The 20,060-nt window shown below is 39.8% G+C and overlaps 1 protein-coding gene across 29 annotated transcripts in view; it reads right to left on the minus strand.

Moving 5' to 3' along the window:
* The window catches only part of ARPP21 (cAMP regulated phosphoprotein 21), a 205,629-nt gene that overhangs the window by 42,573 nt on the left and 142,996 nt on the right, over nucleotides 1-20,060 (minus strand). For 23 of the 29 annotated variants that reach the window (XM_069809821.1, XM_069809851.1, XM_069809841.1 and 20 more), the window contains 4 exons: nucleotides 13,529-13,759; nucleotides 8,893-9,062; nucleotides 7,223-7,327; nucleotides 4,523-4,786 (listed from right to left, as the gene is read on the minus strand). In XM_069809821.1, the coding sequence (XP_069665922.1) occupies nucleotides 4,523-4,786; nucleotides 7,223-7,327; nucleotides 8,893-9,062; nucleotides 13,529-13,759 (770 nt within the window). The remainder of the gene's footprint in view (nucleotides 1-4,522; nucleotides 4,787-7,222; nucleotides 7,328-8,892; nucleotides 9,063-13,528; nucleotides 13,760-20,060) is intronic. The other 6 variants (XM_069809930.1, XM_069809926.1, XM_069809911.1 and 3 more) reach the window with 3 other exon arrangements.

The following is a 20,060-nucleotide window of genomic DNA, read 5'->3' on the forward strand; positions in this document are numbered from 1 at the left end:
CAAAAAATGCCCCCTCTTTAATAATTACCATGGAAATAGTTGACAGATGATCCTTACCCCCGTGGATATTCTTATTTTGAAGGTGAATACCTTCCTTGTTTGTAGGCTGACCATTCCAATGCATTTTTTTCTCTCATGTACAGCATTTTCTTTATTTAACTTAAACTGCAAGAAGACTGGGCACATCACTTCAGAGACGGTCATGAAACGGCACAAACAGGCATTACTTTTTCCTCCTCCTAATGTGCTTTGTCTCTAGACAATGGGCAGAGACTCAACACAGCATTGCCTTTCAGCTTTGTTCTGTCCACAGACAGTGTGAAACCCATTACCAGGCTGGGTCTCCCTTGGACTGCTCTCTAGCAGCATCCCTTACATTCACAGGTATGGTTTTTCTTCCTCCTGGTAGGAATAAGATTCCACACATCTCTCAGGCTGATTTTACTTTCCTAAACTATCTCCCTACTGACTTACAGCTTGATTCTGCCATCAGATAGGTATTCTACCTTCTCTTAACATTGCTGATATCCAGTTAGCTTTGGATTAACACCTTCATCCAGATGATAACTGATGCTAACACTACTGCTAATGGCAGCTACAGTTGCATAAATGGGAGTGAAGACAACAGAAACCAGAGTGATGCATGGACACATGAAGGTATCATTTCTTCCCAATATCTAACTGACTGGGATCAGTCGTTCTTCAACGAGTTTTCTCTTCCCTCTCCCAATAGTTATAATAACAGTAACAAAAAATAATGGCTTGTGTACAACAACTGTAGGATGTCCTCAAATATAATCTTCTGAGATCATCAAGGAAAGATCCACTCCCCAACTTTCCTCATAGCAAGTTTCCTAGAGGACACATGCTATGAATAAAGATTTTGTCTTAGGGTAGCTATGGTCTCTCTAGGAGGGGGCTTCTGCAAAGAGACATCTAAAATTAATGATGACACAAAATTAATTCAGGTGAAAAATCCCTTAGCATGTATATTACTTCTCCAAGCCTCTCCAAGAATTCATGCCATCTCATTTTTGGACATCATTTTGCCAGTATACCCTCCAGAAAGAATGAGTCAGAGGTGAAAACAACTTTTAAGGGAGGATATCCTTTCCCACTGGCATAGGACTTGCAGTTTTCCCATTTCTTCATTTGCAGAGGCAGAGCAATGACAAGCACCATTGAGAGAGTGTTGCAAAAACTGAATGTGGACCCTTGTTGAAGTGCCTGGGCCCATAAGTGCTATAGAAGAACCACTGGAAAGAGAAGAAAATTGAAAATAGAAGAAAATAGAGAAAGTCAAGATGTGCGTTTGCTATTTGTGATACAGAAAGCAAACAGGCATTTGCTGCTAAAAGTCCCTTTCAGGAAACCCAGACTAATGGTTGGGGGTTTTGGTTTTTTTTGGTTTGTTTTTTTTTTTTTCCAATTGGCTGAACAAAGACGGATCATTATTTTCAGGTTATTAAATCATAACTCTGTTGTCAAGCTGGGGAATAGCTGTGATAAAAGAAGCCAGCAGAAGAAACGTAAGGGGTCCTCTCACCACTTCTTAGGCATGTCATTTCAAACTCAGTCTTCTTCTGCTTTGATACAGACTGGGAGAGAGACTCTTGGAGAGCAGCTGTAGAGCCACATTTAATTGAACTTTAATACAAAAGCTAATAATTTAAATGCAGTACCATTGGGTTTGTAGGCTTGGTAAGCATTTCTTTCTCCTCCTTGCAGCTCCCAAAAGAAACAATCATACTCACAGGACCTCCACCCATGTTTTCACTGCTATTTTCCAACAGTATACAGGGCACCACAGCCAACCTAGTAGGAACCTATCAGCAGTGCATTTACAGGAACTAATTAGCCATTAGAGTCAAGCCTCTTTTTTACTGGTAGAAATGCAATAGCAACATTTAAGATATAAAAGTGGTTTTACATTGATTGTGTTGATTAATGCATCACATAATGTTTTGCATGCATTACCATCCTTATTGCTCTTTTTTTTTTAATTTATTTTTTTTTTAGCCTGTCTCAGACCACCTGCTTTGGCATCTGAGAGCAGCATTACTATTGCACCTAAGCCCAAAAGAGTAAGAGGTGATTCAGATTGCCAAGAGCCACAGTGAAGTTTTTCCATGGGCAGAATAGGGAGTCGGGGTCTAGCTGCCCTGCACAGAAAGCTGATCTGTTAGGAACTACAGTGGAACTACTATTTCCCAAGGCTTCGCTCATCTTTTTATAAGAGGGATCCCCTATTTGCCATACATGTGCTACAAGTAGTATCCAAACCACCGTACCACGCTCTGGGGCTGAAGAGAATGAATTCGAACTTGAAACGTCAATCAGAAGTTCCCATCTGCATATGTGGATGCAGAGAGCTGCTGCCTCCTCTCCCTCCCTGCAGACCGAGGCCACTGTGCTTTCACGGTATGGGGACGTGAGCAGCAGAGACTGAGCCCCCCACACCCTCTTCCACACAGGTATCCGACACGGATTTTTTTGGAATAGCGAAAAGCTGGAGATGAAAGGTGTGCGCGGTGCAGCGGATGCAGAGGAAGCTGACAGCGCTGAATTTCTCACCTTTCTACACCCCCCGAGGACAAACCATTCCCCAGTGAAATAACTGAAGTTGCTGCAAACCCAAAAGATACTGTTCTGCCCTCGGCAACTTTCCACTTTGTTACAACATAGAAGGAAAGCACCTGTACATCCCGTATTTGGGGTACGGACAGAGACACAGTGGCCATTAGACACACCAGTATGGTACTGGTCCTATACCAACCTATATATGAAAAGGCACCTCCACATCACTTCTCCTCTGAAGAAGTTAATCTGCCTCTCCAGTAGCACCAGAGCAAGTATCAATGAGGGAAAACAGCTTCACAAGGTAACACTGTACGCCAGACAGAATGAAAACCCTGCACCCTGCTGCCACACAGAAGGGTGAAATCCAATGCTCCCACCCCAGGCGATGAAGGCTCAGCCACACGTTCTCCAGAGCTGCAGGCAAACCCACAGAACCAGCCTCTACAAGGTCAACCGAGGGGGGGGTCTAGCAGAGAGCCCAGGGTGGGCTGCAATATTGGGCTCACCTGATGTGGGCGAGAAGAGGCCCCGCGGGGTCCCCCACCACAGCAGGCAGCACGATGCTGCAGCCCCCTTAGCTTCCTCAGCAAACCCCGGACGGCAGGGCTGGGAAACGCATCGCTTTGGTGACAGCTTGTAAAATGGAGGTGCTCGCATTTATCTGGTTCACTGGAAGTGTCGTGAGGTTTGATTAAATGATGCTTGAAAACATTAAGGGCACCGGGGGGTTGTACATGAGGAGAGAAGCCTGGACAGCCTCTACTTACTTGCTTAGGAGACAATCTAGATGGGGAGATGGATTCATCAGGGGATTCTGCTCTTCAGGTCCTTTTTTTCCTCCCCCCTGCCTTTTTTTTTTTTTTAAAAGCTACGTTTGGCAAACAGTGAAATCTTTTTCTAGGAATATTTTCAATTTACAAAAAAAATATCACATTATATTGAACTTCAGCTCCTTAAAAATTATTTTTTGCAAGCCTTTTCTCTCAGAAAAAATAGCTGCATAGTTTCTCACTACAGAAACTGTGGATATCACAGTCCTCTATGGGATGTGAGCATCCAGTAGTCTTCGGATTTCTTTTATTGTTAATTAGTGATCTAATTAACTAGATCTCTGGCCCACTTAAAACATTATAACAGTATAAATTCTTCATTACTGTGGCAATAAAGAACCCCATTAACAAACACAACTGGAAATTTTCAGTAAGAAGTGGCAAACAAAAAAACCAGTAAGGTTTATACTACTTCTATGTTAAAAGAAACAGTGAAGTTTTTTTATGTTATTTTGTATGTATTTTCTTCCAAAGGATAAAATGAAGACAGGAGAAATACTATTAATACCATTTTAAAGTAGAGTTTAAATGAAGTTATCTATAATTGGATAACGAAATTCGGCTTTTTAAAGTGTATGCCTTGAAAATGGGCCAGAAAGTCATCTGTGCATTTTACTTCTTGACAGTAATCACTTTCAATATTCTGTAAAGGTACCCAGGAGACAAGTAGAGATGTTTGGTAGTGAACAGTAAAACATAATCAGTCTTCAGGAAGACAGTTAAAATTACTGATCTGTGACTTCTCACATGTTCGAGTCAATTAAATATGATTAACGACTACCTGGCCTGATGTGCATGTTGCTCTTTTGGTATGTATATGGGGAAAAAAGATTATGGATATTTAGTCACCCTCCTCCTTCATAGTCATGTGCAGATGTGTCCTAGAGTATGAACATATGTTCAGAAAATGGTTTGAGGATAGGGAAGGAATTGCTGAAACCCAGGAAATGATAGAGGCCTTGCAAGTATCCTGCTGCCTAAAAATCTGCTAAGCTTTTACTAGGGCAGGTGAAAAAAAAGTAAAATATCTAGAATCTGGATCATTTGTTTATATTCTCTTTCTGATGTTATAATGAGCACCATGCCAAACCGGTAGCAAAGGTTTTGCCTACCTGAGCAGGTGGCGGTGGTTGTTGCACAAAGCCCTGGGGCGGTGGTGGTGGCTGCAGCACTTGCTGGGATACTGGTGGACCTGAACCTGTAAAGCCTCCTGGGGGAAGCTGCTGACTTGGGGAAGCCATAATGTAACCCGTCTGCTGGGCAGGCTGCTGCAAGATAGGCGATGGGTAGACAGGACCAGAAGGTGATTCGGGGTTGTCTCCTGATGACTGACGACTTAAGCTCATCTGGTTAAACTGTGTTGTGATGTCATCTCGCTGCAGGGCAAAAGGCAGTAGAAAATGATATAGACATGATGTCTGCGGTAGAAACGCAAATTAGCAAAACAAAAAAGGTTCAAATGGAGCATGAGGGGGAAAGGAATCATTCAGCTCAAATATGTGCCAAATTTTGCACGGATATCTACAAAAATTGAGGCAATTAAAATGAAAATCACTATAAATGCTTTGACAAAGACTTCCAGACTGCAAGGTGAATGGCATCGCTTGGCAGAAAAGCCAATTATTTTGGCTTTTACCCTGCCCCCCCCCCCTTTATTCCAAAATGACAAGTGAACTTTACAGTGTTCAAAATAAGACATTTTAAATATAAAGGGCATGAAAATAATGTTATGAGTACCTCTTCCCCCCCCAACAGAATTCCTCGGCCAAACACAAGCTGGTAATTTCACTTGTGTTTCAAAATGATCCCAAGAGGAATTCAGTAGGATTCAGGTGCAGACCTTTTCCTTTTTGGACTGTTTTGAAAATCCGAGGTTGTAGAGAAGGCAAAAAAAGCTAAGCCTTCAGTTGCTATTTCAAGGCTTTTTATCCAGTGTTGGAAAGAAACAAGTACTTTATTTGACTGGAGGGGGATAAAATAAATCTATGGTAGGAAGAATGTACCCAATAAAGTCAATGGACCTAAGTCTCATTACATGCTGGTAAGGATACAAAGATTCTAGACAGTATCTGTTCAGTCTTGCAAAAAGATCCATACCAATCAATGCTCTCAAGTTTATTCTGTTACGGTTGAAGATTTACAAATGTGGTTCTATGCATCTTCATTTGTGCCCTTATCGTAAGACTTTTAAATACTCAACATGAAAACATACTACATACGGCAATAAATCCAGCATAAAACTCCATCATGTGCTAATATGCAGATTATGGTCCCTTCCTTATACCCCCTTCATGGATAGGGAATAAGCACTATAAAAATGCTTTTCATTTAGAACATCCATGCTATTTTTTAAAAGAAGCCTCTTCGATTTTGCTTGCATCCCTGTGGTGTTCATTCTCCAAAACCATCCTGCACAATGTATTTACTGGCAGGAAACTTCAAAATAGAAAAAAAAAATTTGTTTATAGAAAGCACTGCCAGAGACTGCACAGAGACTCACCCTCCCACTCTGAGAGCAGATACCATGGGCCAACATTTTAAACACTCCTGGAAGATCTTCAGGTGGTGTAAGAAAGTAATGCTATTAACTTTACCATCATCCCACATCCACATTCAGGCACATAAGTCGTCTGTCTGAAGTTGTTTCTTTAAAAAGCTAGGATATTCATTACCTGGATGGTGAATGACTGCAAACAGATTCTACGAGAAACTTCACTGAGCCTGGAATGTCTCTGGATTTGCACAACAGAGACCAAGAGCTTCAAAACCCTATAAGTCACACATTGTGTTTATAATGTAATGTACATTGAAGACATTAATTTAGGTGAAGCTTCACTATTAAATTAGCCACTAAAAACATCAGCCTCCCTATGACTATCAGTAGAACAACCTGAGATGCCTGCAAGACACTTTTCAAGGGAATTAGCACAGAGATATGCAACTTCTGTTCATCATGGAACATTTTAAATTGTCCTTTAAATGGTACTGCTCATCTACCAGGCATTAATAACATTATTTTAGCTGCAAGGACCTGTTCAGCTTTGTTCCCATCTCTTACTATAACTATGTGACATCTCTACCTTGGGAAAAAAATCAGTCATAAACAAGATTACCAGAGCAAGAGAGAAAAATAACAGAAAAAAAATCTTGTAGTGCCTCTTAAAATGTCAGCTTCATTTTACAACAATATAATCTTAGCCCTGGAAGCACCAAGCCAGACTCAGACTCTGGAAGAGCACTCTATTTATTTTTATTATAGATGTCCATCGATGCTCTGCAATGATGCATAGCGTACCACACCTTCTGCAGCTGGTTCACTGCTACTCTGTTTTCCAAGTGCTCTGGTATCATCAGGGAATAAATCCAGGCAGTGGATTTATTATACTGATAAAATAATATAAAATAAAAAATAATGATTTCTAGAGGTCTCTTCTTCAGTCTTTGTGGACATAAAAGGGGGATAACCCAAATCTCAAATGCCCAAGTTAGCAATTTAAGCTCCCTCGCCATAAAGTAGGGAGACAAAAGGTCCTATCACAGGCACAACAAAACATTTTTCTGGAGGCTCTGCTAACCAGGTAGAGAGCCCTGCTCCTAACATCATTCTTCAGGTTAGATAACCAGAATCAGTGGGAATGCTCTTACAAAATGCTTGTCAGTACCAAAAGCGTTAAGGCAAACGGGGATTTAGAAGGGGCTTTCACATGGGACACCCCTCGCAGTGCTCCCCAGAGGCTCTCGGGCATACTCATGCTCACACCCCCAACTTCAACTTCAAGGAAAGAAAAAAAAAAAATAAAAATCTTTAGTACCACAGAAAACTGCTGCGTTGGAGAGACTGGCAGGAGATGCTGGGGAGGGTAAGAAACTGCTGGATATTGGACTGACTGAGAAGATGGCTGCATTGCCTGAACAGGCTGCAAAATAAACACAGTGAAAGACAATAAATACAACCTACTTAGTGAGAGATAACAACAACAACCACCACCACCTCTGTTGCTGAGATCAAAGGTCTCAAACAGAGCTCTGAAAATGCAGGTGACTCATCGCCAGCCCAAGTACAAGAGGTCAGGTACTGATTTTAGTCTTCATTTTAGCCTTAAACCAAACAATTCTTTATTACAGATTTTTCTGCCTATTTTCATATGTTTGATGGCTGTTAGATTAAATAAAGCCACAGCTAAACCTTCTTATTACTGAAGTGAGGCAAAGCCAAATTATGATTCTACATTTAATTTACGTAGATAAAATGGAAGAACAGCACAGTATGAGTACATATTTGAATTTTGCTGATAATGACTGATTTAACTCTGAGCGTGTCATAGGCAAAGGAATAATGACTGTAAAGCTGCTTTGGCAGAACACAATAGCTAAAAAAAAATTGACAAAGAACAGACTGCGAATTATCAACAGGCCTGTCAGCTTGGAGGAGATGTTTATCTAAGTGAAAGAACAATTTTCTACAGCACTATTACCTTAGAATTGCTTTACTATTCCTTTCATTTTAATCTCTCATTTAACTTGAGACTTACACAGGTTTGGTACTACCTCCATCCTCTAAAACTGCTAAGACCAAATCAAGAAATAAGAGCCACAAACACATAAGTCCAAACCCGGTAAAATCAAACCAACTTCACTGAATTTAAACACTGTATTTCTGGGTGACCTGGGATGAAACTGTGCCAAATTATAAAGCCACACAAGAACCACAGTAGATCTTGGCTGCTCTGCGAGTAAGCAGGATGTAGGATTCTTGCTTGAATACTTCCCTCAGCCTGCTCTGGGAAACCAGGCACACAATCCACAAAATTAAGTCTGAACCAGACCCAAACCCTGCTGCCCATGCTCGGTCATGGCTGGCCACACGCCACGGCTGGCCCAGGGGCCAGAGAGCTGACATACCGTGGCACCATGCCCAAACTACGCTGCTCTTCCCTTCTGCTATAGCTCCAGAGCTTGTAGCTCCAGAGCTTCTAGCTTAGAGCAGGGTCATGGCCAGGGGTGCTCAGAGAATGGGCTACCCACAGCTTGGGTCTGATATAGCCAGACATGGAAGAGTTTGTAGAGCCCTGTGTTGCACTTGTTGTACTTGATTCTTTGACTCAATCCCACTGCTGTTGAAAAGGACAGGGAAAGGTCCCTGTCTCTTTGGGGAGAATACAGACTGCATTAGTTTGAGAATGAATGCTTCAGCTTTCACTTAGGGGCAATTTTTGCAATATAAATTTATGTAGACATACACCAACTCACTTAACAGCCCTTTTAAAAATGAAACCATCCTTTAGATGGACGTGAAAAAGGAATCTTCCCTCTCCATCTGTTTCATCCACGTTGAAAATACAGATCATGGGCCCCATTTCTTTCAAAAGAAAAGAAAAACGTTCTGATATTTTGCCTAGCTGCATCCTTCCCTCCTACCCTTTATGTCATCCTTCGTATCCCTGAGAGCTTCTTCTCTTTTTCCAACGGCCACCACACCTACCTGCGTAACAAGGTGACTTGCCATTTGCTGCTGTGGCTGTTGAACCTGCTGAGGCTGCTGGGATGAAGGCTGCTGCTGAGACTGTCCCACCATCTGGCTCCTCATCGTCTGCTGGCCACTGGGAGGATTGTATATTGCCGGTGTTCCATCAGGATTTACAAACGGTTGACCTGAAACAAAACACCCTGCCTTTGCTCAACACTTTTAAGAACGTACTGTTTTCTGTATGAAATCATACAACCTTGCTTTAACTGATCAGTCTTTAGCTGACCTGCTACAACTGTAAAGTGCTCATCACTCTCAACGCCTCATTAAGGCATCAGCTACGGGTTTTTTTGGTTTTTGTGGTTTTTTTTTTTCCAGGCAAGGCAGATAGGAGATACTTGTTTTGGCAGTATGACTTTCCAAAGAATGGGTGGAAGGTTACCATGGCTATAAGATGATTCAGATGCTGTGGTTACTTGAAGTCATTCAATGATGAATCAGTTACTACTAGAATTGAACTCTGGAGCAAACACTGGAGGTAGAGAATATTCACATATATTTTATTGCCACGCAATAGCGGTCAAGCATACACAACTACTCCTGACACACTGTAGTTTGTATGGAAAGGAAAAAACCCAAACCCACTCTTGTTACTGATTTATTTACACATTCTAATAACATAGTGCTGTACTTTTGAGAGCTGTGCCCCATGTAATTAGAGGAGGCAGCACTGGAAATTATCAAGGAAGAAACACTGAAGATGTCTTTGAAGATCTCTTAAATACAGGACAAATTCTGTCCAAAGTTCTACTAAGTTGCTGAACTATTTTTGCTACAGATATTTTAGCTGGGGGAAGTAACCTTGCAAAAGCAATGTTGTTGGTTTTTTTTGTTTTGTTTTTTTGTTTGTTTGGTTTTTTTTTTAAAGTTTACCCAAGTCATTGTCTTACAAACAAAAAAGAAGTGGTATTTCTCTGTAGGGAAAATGTTTTCCATGACCTCAGTTCTCTCTTCACTTCCATCATAAATTCATAAATCAAAGGAATTACAGATGTTTCCATGAGAAAAAAGGAATTTTAGCAATGAAGTGATAACATTTAAAGTAGGTAACTAAAGTATGAATATCTGAGATACAATGGGAGACCTGGAGCAATTCAGTGACTGAGAGCAACAGTGAAATAATGAACTTCTGATTTGTATACCACAAGCATCTCTACCTGTTCCATCTACTCCTCAGCCTTTCAGTTCCTCCCTCTTATTAATCATGGTCAGAAATGTATGAGGAGCACTGGCTAAAGAAACCTTGCCTTCTCTTTCTAAAGCATCAAGACTTTCTGGATGAAGTTGCCATATTATACTGGGCATGTCTCACACTCACAGTGAGAAAGGTCATGATTTGAGTGGAAGAGAAGCACGGGGCAGTTCTGTCCACTAGCTGATTTCCTGCTTCTTGCCCTGAACACACTGGGTGACAATGGCATGGATGCCCTAGATTTGGGAGTCTCAGGCTCCAGAAGCACTTTAGGAGACTGGGGAAGTCAGACTGGGTGAACAGGGTAACAGGCTCCCGAAGCCTGCGCCAGGCACTCAAGGGAAGCTGTAAAGAGCACTTCCTGTGGCTCAGGGAAGGATGAGAGAACTGAAAGAGAAAAGGTCCAGCAATGCTTTTGAAGATGAAAAAAACCCAAGACCTTTCATGAAGAAATCTTGAAATAAGAAATGAAAAGGAGAGATCAGATGGTAACAGGGAAGACATTTGTAAGCTACGAACTGTGGCTCTGATAGAAGGGCAAAGATTGCAATGTCATTTAAAGGAGTAAGATTGAAATGTAAATGCTCTTAAATTGTCAAAGGGGGTTAAGCCAGAGAACATGTCAAGAGAAATGCTTTAAAGGGTAAAACAGACTGGTGAAGCGGGTGAAATGGAGAGTAGAGTAAAACAGCATAGCCACATAAATGGTGTTTTCCCAAAGCAAGCAAGAAGCTTCTCTATCTGGGGTAGGAGAAGGGTAAAGCAGAGGAGAGGAAACAATGGAAACTGCAGATATGGAAGAGAAAGTGTGGATTGCCAACACCTGAGAAGGAGCTGAAAGGTATAATCAGAGCAGGGAGATACTGACAGCATCTGTGAATGCCATTAGAGGCTTGCACAGTCAGTGACTATGTAGTGCAAAAGGAAGCAAAGATCTTTAAAGGACGTGGCACTATGATCAAAAGAGAGAAAAAGATTGGAAGTAGCCACTCTGCAAGAGGAGAAGAGCTAAAGAATGGTGTTACATAGGGAAAGAAAATCTATTCATTACGGGAGACAAAGCTCCTTTTTCCTCTTCTTTAAACTGTCTTCTCTTCATCTATGTTTCTGACAGCATCCATCACTTTGATAGTCGATCACAGCATCCAGCAATCTAAGCCTCCTCCCTATGGAGCTTCTTTTGTAATGTTACTCTAATAAGATGCAGATATTCTGAGCCCAAAGAGTGGCAAATTTGCAGCATGTCTTTTGCTGCATGTTAAAAAAATGGTAGACACTGCAGTATAGCCTGACTTCCAGCACAAGTAGCAGCATGAAGCTATACGTCTGAGACAAGAATTTCAGCCTCTAAAAGAATCTGCTCCCTCCATTTTCTTTACTATGTATGTATTTACAAGGGAGCTACAGAAACAATAAACAAGGTTTGAAAGAAACACAAAATTATATATACACAAAACCACTTGCTCCCTGAATGTTAAACATACTAACACACATGGAGCTCTCAGTGATGTCTCTGCAGACAATGAGGCACGGTAGGAGGGAAAACGAGGCACTCTGGTCTAGTGACAGTATTGAAAGGCATTATACCTATAGCAGAAAAAGACTCCCTAGGTACCAGGGAAAAATATGAGCTAGCTGCTGCAAATTGCTAAACTGACAATACAGATGTAGGAGATGTTCCTCTTAAACAGCTCTTCTGGCTTGTCTTTGCCACGGCCAGGAACGAGCATAACCTCTCAGCTGCTGGTGGGCTCAAAGCAGCAGTGATTCCTTTCATTTGTTTCTCTCAGTCCTATCACCTGAATTATGGATGACTTCTGCATGGAAGCAGACCACATAGCACACAAAATGCCTTCTTCAGTATTGACCAAGAAATTCCAGTGTTACAGATGAACTGTCAACTACCAGAACAACAGAAATAAGTAAATTAATAATGATGGGTTTTGTCCTATGCCCACCTCGCATTCTGTCCTCTCCCCTAACTGAGTTTTTAAGAAATGTCCAAAATCCCCATTTACACTGACGGTATTAGGCTCTCATGTCAATAAGGAAATCACTTGAAAAAAGTACACATAAATAGTAAAGAGTTTAGAAAAGTACAAGTTTTTGCAAGCTACTAAGTCACCTCTCTGGAAAGAACTTAGCACATTTGAATCTAAACAAACAAGAACTCCTCCCTAACTTCATATACGCTGATATATAATCATCAGCCCCAGGTACTACCATCTCCAAATATCTGTGGAAAGCTTGGTTTAATAGTCTGTCAAGGCTGTGTTTTCTTACATGCTGCATCTTTCAGGTTTTCTTGACTGAATTCTGACAAAAAAAAAAAAAGTACTTTTAGCTGTGGACTCACAAATAAGCTTTACAGATTTGCACCAAAATATTGGAACACAGGGGTGTAATATACATAAAATACTGGTTAGAAACAAAAATCCACAAATAAAAAGCTCCTGAATGTTCTATTAAGGATTCTGGAAAAATATTTTTGAGTTCAACTCTCAGCTCCCAGTATAATGGAAAATACATTTCACTGTAGGTTTTGTTATTTTAAACCCAGCGTAACTCAGCAAAGGTTGACAGCACGGCTAGTCACGGTCACTGAAATAGTCCAAATCACTGAAGAAGCATCACAGGCTCAACTTCCCTGAACGTTTTTAATGCTGTCAGTACAATACTGTGGGGAGTAATAGTGTAACATGATCTGGACTTTGTCTGGACCAAGGAGGTAAGAAATTGCCTTAAACTTTCAGCAAACACAGAAGTTCAAGCTGAGTGGTTTCTGAAGTGTCCACAGTGCTTCGGTGACTGCAAGCGCCTCGTTTGTGCACTGCAGTGCTGCTAACTACCAGGAATTGAAGAGATTACAACTTGCTCTTATCACAAAACTTCCAATTTAAATAAAATTGCTAATCACACAGCTCACATAACAAAATTAACTCTGAAGTGCTAATTCAAATGCAGCCTTTAAGCCTTTTGAAATTCTGCTGTTAAGCACAATCTCTAAGACTTTGACATCATATTTTGGTCGCACTATTATCTTGGCATGCTTGATATGGAAGAGTATCTGTCCTTACTGAAGCTAATGGGATCTCAGAGGATTCATCATAGCCAAGGAGTGCCAGGACTTTACAAGATGAATATCCTGTCTGGGACCGTAGGAGTGTGTTTTGTATCACTTCCCACCAGCTATACCACGACAGCCTCAGAAAGCCAATCCAGCTTTGCCTGCAGATTTGAAAAAACAACCTGCCACATGTCATTTCTGTGTATATTTGCTACTTGCTTCCTCAAAAATGCCTCAAGGAAAATATCTCTAGAAACAAGAAATTTGCTGATTCCCCAGGTGACATGGGAAACACTGAAGGGCAGTACCAGGTGGGAAAGCATTGTACTGACCTGTGTGCGGGTTGAGAAGGATACTGCCAGGTGGTATCCCTGCAGCTTCAAGTGGAAGAATGATATAGCTGGTGTTGCTGGGGGCCACCTGGCCACTCATCCCGTTCTCAGGGTAGGAGACGCTGCCTGAAGAGCTGGCTGTCACCCCGGGGACAAGAGATGCACTTTGGAGAGGCTGATGTATTCGTGACAGTGATCCTGAGGAGCCAGCGCTGCTGGAAGACTCTGAGCCTAATAGAAAGACAACCGTAGCAGAGGGGGGTTAACAAGGGACCCCAATCCCCATCAGACACAGCGCATACGCGAGGACAGCCTTCACAGCCTGTAAAGGCAAGCACTAGTCCACGCTTAGCTGGTAGGAGTGGGATTTTCACTCCCTACTGAGCTCAATATCCAGTGGTATTTTTACAATTCAAAAGACTACTTTCCTCCCGCAACATCTGCTTCCTCTCAGCCAGTAAACAGCTTTATCAAACAGAACACAAAATGATCAGCATGTATTTATAATGCCAGAGTATTGGTTCATAAAGTATAAAAACTAAACGCGGGGTATGTAAACAAAAAAGAAAAAAAAACCACAACACAAAACCCCACCTAACATTTTCTGTAAGGGAAAAAAAAAAACCCTAAAACCCAGCAACTGTTGTCAGTCAAGTAACAAGGTAGCTGTGCCGTACATGTATTAACTTAAAGCTACCTAAGACACTACCTAAGACTTTTGCCACTTTGTTTTTTCAGCACCTAGCCTATTAAAATTGATCAGTCAAGATAAATCAAATGTGCTAAAACACATTTGTGCCTGGATGGTTGGGTTGACATATTATTTTAAAAACCAAATATAATTTCCAAACTTAAGAGATTTTACTTGATTAGATTTCAGTTTGCTTCACGTAAAAATGACAAGAATCTCTGAGAGCTTAAGGCTTAGATGAACGTCCTCCTTAAAGTAGGATGTTAAGACAAATACAAGGAAGGAGTGGAAGCAAATGTCTGTATGGATGCTTCCTCCCAAAAGTAAAGTATATTTTAACTGCAACTTCTTTTACTTTACTTCTGTGCACTGTCTATGCATCTTACATTAATTACTAACCTCCTTAGTGCCCTCCTGCAGGTGGAGACTAAAAGAAAAGACAGAACTCAGACTTAAGTTTTAGCAAACTTCTTTCTTAGAGGGCAAATTACATCCCTTCATATTTGGGATACTACAGAAGGACCCTGCAGTAGACTGCTTGGAGCCTCAGATTCGTTTTCAGCCAAACCCATATTGAAATTCATTTATTTCCTCATAATTAGAGCAAAACAGTTTTCCCCTGAAGAAATAACACCAGCATCCTGTTATTTAACAGAGGGTCTTTCCACAGAGTACTGTGGATTGCTGTGCAAAACACATTTTTATCCATCTTCTCCAAACTTCATATTCATACGGCAGCTACTACAGAGACAGTCCTTTTTATGAGCTGTGCACGATTTGCCATCACCAGGACCCTAAATCTGCTTCTCCTGTATCTAATCAAGAAAGTAATAGAGATTTCAGAAGTTGTTTTTGATTTGTATAAATACATTTCAAAGTTGTATTAGTTGCTATATTCCTCCCCCTCCACCCCCCTGTAGACTGAGGTTGGAAATCTAGAAAGATTATTCCTGCAGGGACAGTTTTATTTATTGGATCATTTCAGAGTTTCTACAAATTGCAGGGATATTCCTGGAGGTCATCCTCACCAAGCTGCAAGCAGTACTTGGCATCTTCCTCGCAAATGAAAATGCAACCGCTGGAGTTTAATTTTCCTTCTACAGCAGTTACCAGGCCCTTCCCTGCGTTTCCCTTCTACATGCGCTTCATGTTGCTTCTTTGAGTTCTTGCTTTACTTTCTCCTCTTTTCCATCACCTATTGAATTCAACAGGTTGGAAAGTTACCTGAAGATGCAGGAGTGGTGATGAGATTTCATAAACCTCCCATCATTTGTAAGCATGTAAGTAGCATCAAGCCTGAGTTCGGACTTCTCTCTCCCCATTTTGTGCTATTCTGAAGAAATGCTGTTAGCATAAAAAAAAGATTGCAGCTCTGACATTCAATTGTTTTTTCTCTTCTGCCTTTCAGCTGTTTTTATGGCAGAATCACGGATTGATCTTTACCAGCTTCTGAATGTTAAAAGCTAAAGGACTGCAATGAATTCGGATGTACTCATCAAATGGTAGGCAGAAGCAGTAGAAAAACCTCTGCAGCTATCACCCTACATTGGCCAAGATGATAGCTTTGAAACGTCTGCCTTAAAAGATCTGAGATCCACTCTCCTATGTCAGTAGATCAAGTTGGTGATTTTGAAAGAACATAAATAAGACGCAAAACCATTTCAGCAACTTTCTGAATATTAAAAAAAAAAAATCCCAGAAATTATTACTTAACCAATTTTTCCCCCATTTATCCTGTGTAAGAATGATCTATTTTAATTTTTTTCCATCACTACAACTTATTTCTTATCATTTTAAGTCTAGACATATTAAGCCAAGTAAATTCCAACACTAATGTTTGGAAATTAACACCAATTAATCTTGTCTTTGTAGCTCTGATTAGCCATTTTCATGGTGTCTAAATTTGGAATAAGAAATCACCACATAATGAATTCAGTACTGTAGCAAATGAAAAAAAAATGAACTATCTGACTTTATTCAGATTCACATTTAGAGATGTCTTCCTAAAGACTTCTGAAAGGAATTTTGACTAAATGAGATTTTTGCCCCCATTACACAATTCAACCTCTTTTTTCTTCCAGTATGTAATGATGGCTACTTCTTCTAGATTCTTCTATAATCTTCTTGCTGCTTCACAGCTGGCACGATAATAACCTTCATATTCTCATCACTTTCCATTAATATATTTTTACAGTATTCTGAGAGATACAGCAGTTCAGAGTGGTAAAAAAAAAAAAAAGAGAAAAATCACCACAAATGCCTAATAGCTTAGAGGGTTTGAGGAGGGAGACAATGGAGGTACCATTAACTTTCCAATATTCTGAGCATTAGTGAGCGATGCAACATGTCTTGCTGTATTTTCTTTGGGACAGTATCCAGTATCTGATGACTTTGAACATCTCTGCTCATCCCACCTTCCAAGCCTGAGGTAAATTTTTCCTTTCTTAGCAACTGGACTCTCAAGATCTACCCACTACTTGCTCCAGATGGTCAATTTTTCAGGAACAGTAGAGCGCTGATCAACTCTGGACATATTTTTGGTTTGGGTATAGTTTCTTGGCTCAGGAATATTTATTTGCTACTTTTGTAACATACAGAAGTGCAAGTGACTTACAAAGTATTTAGGTGGTTTTTATGATAATGGTACATGCTCACGTGAACACAATTATTTCTTTGCAAGCTGCACTTTTAAAAATAAGATTGATGTTTCAGCAGTTGGTTGGCAGGAAGAATATGACTGGAAGCAGTTGGCTCGTGACTTATTGCCCATACATTGACATTCCTACGGTTTCTCTGGGACTCACAAGATCCATCAGACTAATGCCCGATTAAAGGAAATCATAAAGAAGCAGAAATCCAGTTCCAAAACTCAGAGACAAATTTATATTTTACTGGACACTTCATAAAAACTTAAAAAAAAAAAAAAAGTAAAAAAAAAAAGTAAAAAAAAAAGTAAAAAAAAAAAGTAAAAAAAAAGTAAAAAAAAGTAAAAAAAAGTAAAAAAAGTAAAAAAAGTAAAAAAAGTAAAAAAAAGTAAAAAAAAGTAAAAAAAAGTAAAAAAAAGTAAAAAAAGTAAAAAAGTAAAAAAAAGTTAAAAAAGTTAAAAAAAGTTAAAAAAGTAAAAAAAAGTAAAAAAAAGTAAAAAAAGTAAAAAAAAAAGTAAAAAAAAGTAAAAAAAAAAGTAAAAAAAAAAAAGTAAAAAAAAAAAGTTAAAAAAAAAAGTAAAAAAAAAAGTAAAAAGAGTTAATGTATTGAAATGCCTGCAGTATAATCATCTTTCCCAACCGAAGTAGCAATGAACACCTAACAGGAGAGATTAGACTGTGGCTCCAATTACTTGGAGCCCCGCCAAGGAAGTTAACGATCCCTACAGATCTGTATCAACACAGCTGATATGCCAATGCAGCCACCTTTTCGTAAATGGTGGGGAAAGAAATACACTCTAACAGATGCGCATTCCACTGAATGGAAAATACATTAAGAGAAGCTAAAGATACAATAGTTACATCTTCTAAGTCTTCCAACAATTATTTAAATAGGTATGTAGATACACAGAGGACATTTCTTTGAAACGCAACTTGTCTTCCCTCCTAATAATGGATATTAAAACCTGTTGCAAGGTGTCAGCAAAAATAATGTGGTAGTTGATGAACTAGATTTTCTCTTCATGGGTGTGTTAGAGACTGAACAGGTACATCTTTGATGCCCGCAGGGACATCTATTTCACTTACCACTCTATACGCTCAGTCAATCCTGGAAAGCCCACTCTATTATTGGAAATCTAAACTAACCAACTCTTTGTATGATGTCCTAAGTTGTAGGAATGCAATCTGATTGCAATTTGTTAAATTATTAACTCCCCACTCAATATTGAACTATAGCTTAATACATCTCTATATATCTACTAAGCTTCAGAAAAACAGAGAACAAAGGTTTTTTTGCAATATACAATCTGTGCTTTTCAGTGGAACAGGGCTCTCTAAACAATCAACAGGTGCATGAAAATAACCATCAGAACCATGAAAATAACCATGTAATGGGTTTCTAACAGCCCCTTTTGTGAAGTTTGCAAGAATGAAGTAACAGAATTCCTTTGCTAAGCTCTAATTCCTGTGCAGCTGAATGCAATTAAAGTCTAAAACTAATTGACACAACTGGACTCTACTGCGGAGAACAGTACATTCTATGATCTGTCTTTGCCTAAGGGGAGGCTAACATCTTTCTGTGCTTCAGTTTCTGTTTGTCTGCTATGTACCATTAATTACTGATTTATCAGAAGTGAAGGCTGAGGGCAGAACATTTAATTTGGTGACGATATTAAAAATGAACCAGAAAGGCTACAATGCTAATATTGCATCACTGCATACACTCTCAAAGGCAGCTGTGAGCCATCTCTGAAAATCCTGCAAGTTTTAATATTCTTATGCTCAAGAAGGATGTTTGACAATGCTTCTGGATGACCATCATATACGTAGAATAATTTTCACATTTAAAATGGTCACAAACATTTTGCCATCGTTTAGCTAATGAAGAACATTTTGAGCAACTAATAACTTCAGACTGATTTCATGCATACTACGTGCAAGACAAAAATGTTTCAAATTTATTACTGTGAATCATAGACCACTTCAGACAACGGACTAGTACTTCCTGCAGAGGAGAACCAGGACAGAATTGGTGTCTACCAGGCTCTGCCACACTACCAGGGCAGCTTGCCTAACGTTTGTAACTACACCTCTGCAATCCCATTTCAATCACTGTAGTAAAGACAACAGAAAATAAACAAAATCCCCCAAAATAAAAACATGATCAAGCTTTAAATGTGTCCTGAGCTACAGAACACCCAGCGCTGCCTATGACCGGAGTACAGAGTAACAGAGACCTAATGCAAAACATGCACAATGAAGTGTCGCTTGGTACCTAATCCACCTTAGAAAACATATGCAAATAGCACATGGGGGCTCTGACAGCTGTATGAGCACCCTCAGCATTTTTTGGTGAAGGGAGAACACTTTATCAAGACATATTTCCCCATTATTTTTTGAACAGTCATTCTTTTCTGCTTTACTGCCATTCAATAACATTTTAGAGAGAAGGAAAGAAATAGTGATTCAGATATTATTTCCTATGACTTTCCTCAGGCTGACTGACAGTTTCACTCTGTGTCCTGGCTTTGAAGGTGTAAGTTTGTTTTGACATCTAGCCTTGCTCTTTTTCCCCGCTTCTTCCTCTTATTTTGTTTCTTTTTTACTCTTTCTGTACCTCAACTAGCTTTAACACTTTGCTTAAAAAAAGTCAAAGCACTTACAATGTGTAATTGCTCTGCAAAGAACATGGAATTTTAATATTACTAATGTTTAAAAAATGTATTGTAAGACCTTCCATTTGAAAGCAATTTTGGGTTTGGTGCATACGGAGTGCAGATGCATTTACAACTATTGTCATGCTTCAGAGATCTCTCCTTTAATACATTTTCTAAGTGTACCCTTTAATATGCTTGATCTTAACACAAAAATGGCTACTTAAAAGTATTACTCTTTTGCAATTAAGTGTCTCAACCCTCCAAACTGGATTTCCCTGATACCATTTTAAATGCTCTGCACCTCTGCAATACAATGCTGCAGAGAAATACATTTATTTACCTGCACTCTACTGAAGGTGAATGATATGAAAAAAGTATACCCAGGAACCTGTGCCTCCTCCCCATTTCACGCATATCAAATTGAATTCTGATGCAATAGAAAGATTCACGGGAGGCAAAGAAATCTGGAGATAAAATCACAGTCTACTGCATACTTCAGGCCCCACTGTATAGCCCCTTCAACCTTTATACAAATAAAA

This window comes from Haliaeetus albicilla, chromosome 2 (assembly GCF_947461875.1).
Source record: "Haliaeetus albicilla chromosome 2, bHalAlb1.1, whole genome shotgun sequence".
NCBI lineage: Eukaryota > Metazoa > Chordata > Aves > Accipitriformes > Accipitridae > Haliaeetus > Haliaeetus albicilla.